The sequence below is a fragment of the Ctenocephalides felis genome, unplaced genomic scaffold (assembly GCF_003426905.1).
Source record: "Ctenocephalides felis isolate EL2017-DRISC unplaced genomic scaffold, ASM342690v1 CF-g0.4_SCAFFOLD_03573, whole genome shotgun sequence".
Lineage (NCBI taxonomy): Eukaryota > Metazoa > Arthropoda > Insecta > Siphonaptera > Pulicidae > Ctenocephalides > Ctenocephalides felis.
In genome coordinates, this window is record NW_020539727.1 from 24,524,490 (window position 1) to 24,536,197 (window position 11,708).

At 30.7% G+C, this 11,708-nt stretch overlaps 1 protein-coding gene across 1 annotated transcript in view; it reads left to right on the forward strand.

Moving 5' to 3' along the window:
- Positions 1-10,954, forward strand: part of LOC113389813 (RAC-gamma serine/threonine-protein kinase-like) — a 29,027-nt gene extending 18,073 nt beyond the window's left edge. The window contains exons 9-12 of the mRNA XM_026626820.1: positions 9,242-9,424; positions 9,514-10,066; positions 10,141-10,461; positions 10,950-10,954. Of these exons, the coding sequence (XP_026482605.1) occupies positions 9,242-9,424; positions 9,514-10,066; positions 10,141-10,461; positions 10,950-10,954 (1,062 nt within the window). The remainder of the gene's footprint in view (positions 1-9,241; positions 9,425-9,513; positions 10,067-10,140; positions 10,462-10,949) is intronic.
- The last annotated feature ends 754 nt before the right edge of the window (positions 10,955-11,708 follow it).

Consider the following 11,708-nt stretch of genomic DNA (forward strand, 5'->3'; position numbering starts at 1 on the left):
TATGTGCTCCTTATATTTCTCGTTTGTTAAAATAATAGTATTTTATTATTTTACACAAAAGTGTTCAGTCAATTTTACATCATAATTAATTTTTTCTGTTGTTTTTTCATGGTTTGGTATGTATAATTTCTCCTTTTATATATTTATATTTATCATCAACTGTGTATTTATGTTACATGTTTTTTTTAGATTACTGAATGATGACACACATCAAGTGTCAAAATGCTTAATGGAATAAATTATTTTGTTATTTAATCTTTGTTTTAATTCGGCGATGGGCTGCAAAAATATTACAAATATGTATCAACGTCGACAAAACTATCATCATATATATAATGTATATATATATAATATATAAATATATATAATATATATATATATATATAAAATATATATATATATATATATATATATATTTATATAATAGTTCGTCCTTAGTCGGCCTGGTTGTCTTAGGCTTCGCGTTTCGTCTATAGGAACGTTGACCCTGTTCCATTCGCTCCACTTTTAACTAAATGACAACCTTAGACATTCAATAAAGGATTGAACTATATATATATATGGTTTAAAGCACTCTATTAAGCACGATCAGAAAAGAAAAGGAAACTGAATCGGACCCATTCTGTAAAAAAAAGTACTTTCTGTAGGACGTCGTCAAAGGTCAAGTAGAAGGACTGAAAAGAAAAAGAATGCAGATGATTGATGACTTAAGCTAGAAGAGAAAACACAGGCAACTGAAAGTCAAAAGTACAAGTCCAGGAAGCATGGAATCTGAAATTCGGTAAGAAAATCTATATAAAAGGTTAATAATGATAATGATATATATATATATATATATATATTCAATAGATAAGTCCTGGATTTTTTCAATATATTGATTGTTTCTTTTCCGAACAGTAAATCCAATAATAAAAAACAATTTGTTTTTTGAAGATGTTTAATACGACGTTTCGGAACTAGGTACGTTCCATCATCAGGTTTATTCTGTCAAATACAATGTTTTTTAAAAAAAAAATATTGATTAACATTAATTAACGATGGTCAATACAGATTATTTATTATATATATATATATATATATATTATTATATATATTATATATTTATTATATATATATATATATATATATATATACACTAGATCACCCGACAGACGTTGTCTCCTGTACCCATGACTACAATTTTTTTTAATATCCTATACTATTAATCATACCGTTTAGTTAATAATAATCATTATTGGTTTTCGAATTACTATTTACACCAATATATGAGTGATGTTAAATGTAGTACTGTTTCAAATAAAATGATGATTCTCAATTCCCACAGTTAACACGTTAATTATCCATTTATCAAATATTAAAAAATGTTCAATAAAATTGTATATTAAAAATTATACACTGCGATTTATAGAACAAATTTATTTCCAATAGCTCAATTTATTTTAATGCATTTAAGTGTTATCCAATGTTTTTAGTCATACCTGTAAATGTGGATGTATAATTGAATGATTTTTTGTACACGTGTTGAGAAATGAAATATTCTAAAAAGTATAACAAATTCAGAAAAAAATAATATATAGCATTCGCGGTAAAGGTACAATATCACCTTGGATTTTTCTACCCAAAATATTTGCTTCAATAATGTTGCCTATAATTTTTATAATTTCGTACCATATTTTAACTGGCTTTTAGTATTTTAATATCTTTGCTTGATATTTTGGGAATATGTTAATCTTAATCTTAAGTTCAGAAGTGAAAACAATTTGCACTCCGTCAGCACCCCCCCCCCCGCATTAATTGGATTATAACTCTTTTAATTCTGATTTTATCCATACTTGTAATATGCTATTTTGAAGGTGATTAAATACACAACTTTCTCTATAATGAATTTTACCGTAACTTCTCTTATGTGAAACGGCGAAGGGTTAAAGGGCTCGAAAGACCTTTGGTTGGACAGCCACGTACTCCTTAAACAATCATACCTCTGTTAATATTTGTGTAACAGAAAAATATTAAAAAGCAATAATTAGTCAGAAAAAAACCCTTGAATTTCAGAGATATAATAATAAGAAATTGTTTTTTTTTAATGGATTTTTATTTCATGAAATCATGAGTTTTTTTTTTGAAAATCGTTTGTACTAAAGTTGTGGTATTTTCTAGAATCCATCAAGATCTCTTAAACCAAGTTAATTCTAGATAGAATACGATTATTTTTAATTTTGGTGGAAATGGCACTCATAAACTATTTGATTCAAATGAAAAAAACATCGTATGCGTCTTTTGTTTGCATGATAGCTCACTCATTTTACATGCAAAAATACTTATTTTAAAGCTTATTTTGAGGACTATAAAACCCATTTTCATATCTAGCCTAATATTGTTCCTAGAACACTATAAAACAGTGATTTATTAAAATATTAATTTATATAATTTTGGTCATTTCATTATTTTTGTTAAAATGTATATTTCCGAAGATATTAGCAAACAACGCTTTAAATTTTTCATTTTTAACATTTAGGTAAAAAATAATAATCTGTCAAATTGAATTATAATATAGGGTATGTAATTACATTGAACTGACATTTCACAAACGTGAGACACATGCGCAGAACTGCATCACTTGTCAGGCGCATGTTGATTCTATTTTATTATATTATTTTCATTTTTTGCACATCTCAGCTGCTTTTCGGCAATAATAATGTAGACATTACATTTTTCTTATTCATAATCATAATATATTATATTTTAATATTGTCTTAGCCTATAAGTGAATAGAAATGTTTGGCAAATGACAGTCTTCATTTGTTTTTAATGTCGAACTAAGCTTCAAATATTTTCAAGGGCAAACAATGATAAGTGTTTTTTTTGTAATTTTTTCCATTTATTTCTACAATCTAACTATATTTCTATGAATCTAAAAATTCTACGAAATTTCCCGAACAAACTTCAGGAAGATTCATGAAAATCCGAATTATAGTTTAGGAGGATTAACCATTCGTACATAGTTACAGAAGAATTTTATATATACGTAAGATATTAAATCTACGTCTTCGGCTCCATCCACTATCAACGTTCGAATCTTTCACCCTCCATCCGTCATCGTTGCCAATTCCCTTCCAACGGCCTCTCACACTTTTCATATATGGCGCTTTCCTTCGCCCGTAGCACGCAGCCAGCCAACCCCCAACCCCAAACAACCCCAACCAACCCCTATACGTTTCCTCGTACCCCTTGCACCCTCGCCGCCCTTCTCACCCTCCAATTCGACGTCGTCCGGCGCCATGACAGTCTCTCTGTTCGACACGAACGACACGGGTCGATGTCGAAAGGAAAATCATTTTTTTTACTACTACGAGGGATGAAAAACTATAAATGAATAAATGGCGAAGGAAAGGATTTGTTTAAATTTGTTAAAAAATTAATCAAGAATTGTTTATTAAGGAGTAGTTTTGTGTATTACGATTGTTTTGTGTCCTGTGGTTAGGGAGCGAAACGATTTTCACTTTGGTTTGGTTTAGTTTGGTTTAGTGTGTATAGATTGTTACAAATTAGTGTTGTGTAATCGTTTTTATGTAAGTAGTGTATAGTGGAAGTGTTGTGATTTTGATTTTTTGTTGAAGGGATGTCATGTGTAAGTTGCTACCCTAAAAGTTGGGTACGACTTGACGATAGGGTATGTTGTTGAGATTGAATTGTAAAAGAGTGAAAATTATACTGAAATTTTCTGTAAATGTTTATGGGATATTTGCAACATTGCTACAAAACTAATGGGGCGCATGGCATCTAGCCTTAAGGCAAATTGCTTGAACTTCCCGTACCAAATATTAGGTTGTCAAATATCTCCCTTCCGCCTTTTTGTATTATAAACCAAAAGCAAAAAAGCGGAAGGAAGATATTTGACAACCTAATATTATTATTATTTTAAAAACGTTTAACATTTTTGAAAAAAATTGACTTCGAAAAAATTACATTTTTGAGAAACTAGGAATTTGACAAAAAGTTACATTTTTTTGAAAAAAAATGTTAATTTATTTTAACATATTTTGGTTATTCTAAACTTTTTTCAATGCAATCGTACTGCTTTAACTGCATAGAGACAAAATCAAAGCGCGTAAGCGCCGCGTCGCCGTCTAACGAATAAACATTGGTACGGAACCTATAGGAATGCAAACAAAATTTATACTTATTGTTAAAATCTCTATAAAATATCTGACAATTTGATGTGCATATGTCTAATGATCATTTTTGACCGCCAAATGGCTTTTTTTTACTTTTTTTATTAGATCTCCGAAACCGCTAGACCTGCCTTTATGAAAATTTGATCAGTTCTTCATCTTGTCAATACAAGTTTTTTGAATTATTAAAATCGGACGCTCCGTTCTCTTAAAAAGTGAGTTACCATTTTTGACACTTTTTGCCCTGTATCTTCGGAACGGCTAGACATGCCTTCGCCAAAAACTAATCAGCACGTCTCCTTATCAATACGAATCGTATGTTTTTTGAATTATTCAAATCGGTTGATCGGTGTTCCCGAAATCGTCGACGAAAATTTGTATCCGCACACACACACATACATCCATTTTTTCTAAGGTATGCCAAAATATTCAGAAACCTTTGAAACGTAAAGATATATAAAAAATTTTATTGTTCGATTTTTTTTGCGATTACTATAACATACACCACGGAAAGTTAATAATAATAATAATAATAAACACTTACAACTTTGTCGTTTTGCAATTGCAAAAACAACCCCTCAGCGAATCTTTTTTCAATCATTTCTCTTCAAAATGTAAAATTTTTGCGTTGAAAAAATCTATCATGGTTTAAATTAATAATATGCTCGGTTAACATCGTCTTAAATTGTTTGGGATTTTTTGAGTTATTTTTTTATATTGATATTTACTATAATATCAAAACAGCTCGGTATACTTATAAATTTCAATAAAAATCTTATACTACGTAATTTGTCATATAAAAGTATGTTAAAAATTTAATTACACACTTTTTATTGCTTTTTTTACCATAATGAAGATTGTTCGTGCGTTTGGGTCATTAGGAATGTTGATTGCTAGTTCAATTTTATGTAAATTCAGAAAAAAACATTTGTAAGAACTTAAAAAATTGCAAAACTTTTGTTATTCTAAATGACTTTCGACAGACATGAATATGTACAGTATATTATATACGAAAAAATAATATTTTCCCAAAATATATTTTACTTGTTGGCAAGAAAATCACCATGTTTCAAGTAATATTTATACGAAATCGACAATGCAATACTTAACCCAATTCTTTATTTGGCAAAAAGTCAAAAAAAACTCTGAAAATTCTTACGAAAAAATGCAGATAGTCTCATAAAAATAATAGATAATATATTTTTTTATTTCTTGCAACTTTTAAAATATTTATTACATATAATTAGTATATTTGAATCCATAATAATATTTAGTATCCGCACTTTTTTATATTTAACGTTCGAAATATTCAATAATAAAATCTTTCAACTACAAAAATGCTAAGAGTCATCTTTTCTATTTATTTGTTTGCTTAATTAAAATTATTAGCAAGTTTAACTAAGTTCTAAACGATGCAGAATTAAAATATCAATGACATATTTTAAATTATATATCAATAAATAAATTAAATAATTAAAATAATTAGCAACTCGGCCATTGCAAAATTCGCACTTAAAGAATCATTTCACATCTAGTTGCAAAGTGGAATAGTTGTCATATTGGTTTATTAGTTAAAAATTAACAAATATCAAACAGAATTTTGTAAAACGTTGTTAAAAGTATATATAGGTATACTAGCAAACCCGACGAACTCCGTTTCGCCACCAGATGGTTTCGTGAGTAAGATGAAGAATTTATTTGTTTGTTTTATATTTGAAAAGGAAAAATTTGATTTTATTATACAACAGCAATGAATTTATTTCGATTATAAAAATGAAGTGTTTTCTTAGTTGAACTTCTCTAAGTAAATAAAAGTGAATCCGCAAATTCATTGAAGTGCTCTTTGGTAAACCACATTTTTTGTTTTTTGGTCTGACGTTAACACAAACAAAGCGGATGGTTTTCCAACTCGTGAACAGGCAACGTATAACTGCCCATGTGAAAAACAATGATTCTCTAAATAATATATTTGAAATTTATCCCGCAAACACTAAGCTATTGGCTTTGTGACTTGTTAATTGTCATTGCGACCAGTCGGAATCATTGGTATGTCACCAAATCGCCAGCAATTTTTGATTGAATGGTGAAATTCAGTGCGTGTACATTATTATTCTTGACGGCAAGAATTGCTCGTTGGCTTAACCAAGCATAATTCTGATAATTCTCACTAATGTCATTACTCGAATTTTTAATTACGGTGCGTGAAGTTCCAGCAATTTGCATTAGGGCACGATGCCACGCACCATTAATTTTCACAGCTATAAATCTTGCAGAACCCGAGACCTTTCCAACGAATGCAAAATTGTCGAAATCGGTTCGTGCGTTCTGGGGTTATATCGTGAGGAAGGAAAACCCGACTTATTTTTATACATATGTAGATAATTTTTGTATATTCTAAAAGAATAGTGAAAATATGAAATGGCAATTTAATAGAGCTTGATTAAAATACTATTAACAAAACAGTGAATTTACTTATTTTTCTCTTAATGAATACAGTAGCCAATGGTTGTCATTGCGTTTGTTTATGGTTTTATTGTTTAATAACTTCAGGCACCCTTTTCTAGTCTCCAGAATGAATCTCAACAGCAACCCTCATGTGGACGATCAAACCCGAAACGAACAATTGCTTCTTCCAAGTTCAAGTGTTAACATTGAATGTTCATTAAAATATATCCTGATGAGTTAATTTATTAATTAATTCGATTGATATCGATGATGTGCCGATTGTGTTTAGTTTAATGTGTTTTGGTGCAATGTCATGGCACAACAGCGCATGGGACCGGCACCGTTCGCGTCCTTCGAAGATCTCTCTGATGAGGTGAGAATAAAAAAAGTATGTTGGACAGCACTATCATTCATATACACATTCATTTGTCATTCATATTTAAGGTAAACGTACCATATTACGGGATGTACCATATTACATTCATTGGTCATTCATATTTAAGGTAAACGTACCTTATTTCGGGATGTTAAGGAACGTTTGACTTTAAAGACGAATTTTAGAGAAAATATGAAAGTAGACGAACTAAATCTGTTATATTTTTTGAATTATAGACCTTTACGATTATTATAAAACAAAATTTTTTGTCGTAGAACGTCATTTGTAGAAATTATCGGCATTTTGCTGAACGACACGTTTGTCCCTAATTCCGTGATAAAATTCGCCCGGTGAACATAATGCCGGGAGTCGTTGTACGTTATTCCGTGATAGCGCTCGAAGCATACATTTTTGATCATATTCCCTCGATAAATATAGTTGAATATATGGAATGCAATACCGATGGAAAATTTCAATACCGGTATTTCGGTAATTTTTCATTTTCAAACCGGAATACCGGTAAATTACCGGTATTTTTATTATATTAAACAAACGTAAACAAAATTCAAAGTTACTAGTACAAATATAAAAAAATGTATATACAACTACAACTATATTCAACTAAACAATAAAAACAATAAAATATTTCAATAAGTTTATTTTTTTATATAATAATTTAACAAAATTAAATCCAATTTAATTAATTCATTATCACTATCGAGTATATTGAGTCTTTTCACCAAAAACAAACTTATGAGTAAGAAAGACCAAATACTCATTAAAGTTCATATTACATTATTATAATAAACGGTATTGTCTGTATCCGATGTGTTAAATTAGCATAATCTCCAATCAGCAGGGGTAATCTGAATGATATAAAATATTTTGGCGCAAATATCACTTAAAAAACCGTTGCATTTTTACATAACATGAAACAAACATCATAATCTATCAGTCCAATTCTATTTATTGTAACACGATATGAAGCCCTTTGGAAAGCAATAAATATTCAGTTTAATGACGAGTTGAGATAATATTTGACATTTGTTTATCTTGTAGAATCACTTGAAGGTATAGCTGTTTATGGTATTATGGAATTTAAAGATAAATTTGTTCCGAGAAATTTAAACTTTAGGGTATTATGTATTAAATGGCGCTCATGTAAAAATACTGAAAATACCGGTATTTTTTGAATAAATACCGGTAAAAATACCGCCGAAAAATCGGGCGGTTTACCGGTATACCGGTATTGCATTCCCTAGTCACGACCAATGCTTTCAAACGCTTTTTACGGCTTTAAAAACTAATATTTAAATTCGGAAATTGTACTGTTTTATTAGGATTCAAATTATAATTGATGTGCTATTGAATAAAATTATTATTTATTGACCGTTTTCGTATTTTGCGATCAAAATGAAAAACTCCTGTAATAATGTACTATCCCGGAATAGTGTACATTTACCTTAAGGGGCACAACTAGTGTAATCGCCTAAAAAAAGGTGATTTTTGGGAATTTATATTCAAAAAACTACTTTATCAATCATTTCGAAATTTTGGGAATATATTTATACATGTTTTGAGAAAACATAGTATAATTCTTGAAGAAAAAAATTAAATATTTTTTAAGTTATCGTCGATCTCCAACGGCGCGACAAAAAAGAGGCCCTTCACTGCTGCAGTGATTCCGGCCTTCTACGTGGATGATATTTAAAAAATACAAAATTCTTGTTAAACTAGATAATATTTTCTGTAAAATGACCTATGATAAAAAAAATCAAAAATTGACAAAATGGCGGCGTTTTTTTTTTTTAAAAAGTCGAATTTTACCCAAAATTTTGGTCGTTTTTGGACTGCCAAATTTCGCTTTTTGATCCGATCAAAAAATCGATAGTTCATTTTACGAAGAACTATACATAGAACATGTAAAATTCGATAGTGTTCGGATCATTTGTTTTTGAGTAACCACTGTTCGAGTTCGAGAAAAACGCGTTTAAAGATTAAATGATCGTTATACTATATACTACATATATACTCTTTAAATGGCTGTAACTCAAAAACTATTTAAGATATTGATTTAAAATTTTGGTATGTTATTTTTAAAGTAGTAAAGTAAAGTAAAGTATAACCAATCGAAATATGTAAAAATTGAAAATTCGATTTTTTAAAAATTTCACACTAGTTGTGCCCCTTAACTCCTCTCGAATTCCATTCAGTAGTGTTTCATCTAACCTTTACTATTTTCTTGCAGCTGCCGGAAAGCCCGGAAAGTCAATCGTCTCGTTTGCCCGGCATCACGGAGCACGTTTTAGCATCCCACGATTTTGACCCTTCCCATCCCTTTTCAGCCCTCACCAGGCCTCCTGACCCCCAGCAAACACCTACAGACCCCGATCAGACCCCAACTGACCCAGATCAACAGTCCACGTTCCATGCTCAAATTTCCAAAGCCGAATTGTATTCGCATTCGTACGATCCCAGATTTCCGCAGAATTTTTATCCGTCCACTTTCCTAGCAGATAGAGAGAAAAAGGCGGCGAGAGCGATAGTGGTGGTTCGCCTGTGGCTACTTTCCAAAGTTTTCGAGGTAAAGGTAATAATGTTCCGACGAGTCCTAGGGAAAGGGTTGTGGTGAGTCCTAGACAAGGTGCTGTTAGTCCTAGTCCGAGACAAGGTACGATAAGTTTGCGAGAAGGTGCAATTACTTTGACCGAAGAAGTTGTCAGAGCTGCCAGTCCGAGACCTTGCGATGATGTACGAGACACTAGTAAAATCACATTTCAAACTTTTAGACCTGCTAATAAATCTCCGCAAAAAGACGTTCCTTTGACGCACCAACAGACTGAATATCAAAATCCACAAAAACTAGCTAGAAACTTGGCTGAAGAAGCAATAGCAGCAACACACGCCGGTTTGTCACACCAGATTTGCACTTTTCCTGCAAGAAGCAGCGAGGCTAAGAAAAACTCTACGTCGAAATCTACAAGTCCTGAAGACTCTACAAGAAATTTTGATGTCATCCAGCAAAAAATTGCAAAGTCTTTAGCTGAAGAAGCGATTGCTGCCACACATGCTGGTTTAAGCCATCAAATCAGCACGTTCCACAAACGAAATAACGAAACCACAAAAAGCTAAAAAATACACCACAAGATACTGATATTCCCGATGATGGTGTTCAACAGAAACTAGCAAAATCTTTAGCAGAAGAAGCAATAAAAGCAGCTTTCAATAAAAATAAAGCAACCGAAGACATTATTTCTGGTGATCCTGAGAAGTCGCCACTCCTGACTCACCATAGACCACCTTTGGCAACTCAGGGTGCTGTCAGTTTGGCACCAAGAATCGATATTTCTAGAGCCAGCAGTTCTTCAAGGGAACACGACAGCAAGGACAGTGGTACCGAAGCTGAATTGGAGGAAAATATTGATGACTACACGATTGCTGGACCAAAAAGCGAATCCAAAAGCAAAGGTAATTCAAAAATCAGTTATATATATATATATATATACTAGCTGACCCGACAGACGTTGTTCTGTACTCATGTCTACAATTTTTCAATTTTTTATACTAATATTTACTGCTTAGTTAAAAATAATAATTACTGTTTTTTGGATTACTATTTACACCAATATATGAGTGATGTTGAATGTAGAACTATTTCAAATAAAATGATTGTTCTCAATTCTCACAGTTAACACTTTAATTATTCATTTAACAAATATTGAAAAATGTTCAATAAAATTGTATATTAAAAATTATACACTGCGATTTATAGAACAAATTTATTTCCAATAGCTCAATTTATTTTATTGCATTTAAGGGTTATATAGTATTTTTAGTCATACCTGTACATGTGGATGTATAAATGAATGATTTTTTGTTTATTCACGACTAAAACATCGATTTTCCAAATTTATCACAATAAAAATGATCGTCTGCCTTTGTGATTTATGTCACAGCATAAGACACACGTGTTGAAAATTGAAATCTTTTAAAAAGGACAACAAATTCAGAAAGAATTAATATATAGCATTCGCGGCAAAGGTGCAATATCACCTTTTATTTTTTTTACCCAAATTATGCTTCAATAATGTTGCCTATAATTTTTATAATTTCGTACCATATTTTAACTGGCTTTTAGTAATTTTAATATCTAAATTACATTTTTTTCTCCAATAAATCAATATACATTATTGCTTAAGTTTATATTTGATGAATTAATTTGTCAAATCCTGTTCACATGTGCTCTATTCAACTTACAATCAACAAAATTATTGCTCTGTGATTTTTTTACTGTGCTCCAATTTACTTGATATTTGGAAATAGGCTAATCTTTATCTTAATTTCAATGTTTTTAACAATTTGCACTCCGTCACCCTCCACAGCATTAATTGGATTATTACTCTTTTAATTCTGATTTTATCAGAACTTGTAATACACTATTTTAAAGGTGATTAAATGAGCTACAACTTTCTCTATCATTAATTTTACCGTACTTCTCTTATTGTAAACCGCGAAGGTTAAAGGGCTCGAAAGACCTCTGGTTGGACAGCTCCTTAATTAATCATACATCTATCAATATTTGTGTAACGAAAAAATAATAAACAATAATAATTGGTCAGAAAAATACCTCGAATTTTCTTATATATATACTTTTTATACGTATTCTTTCAGAGGTATTATGATGAGAAATTTGGTGTTTTTTTTTAAATGTTTTT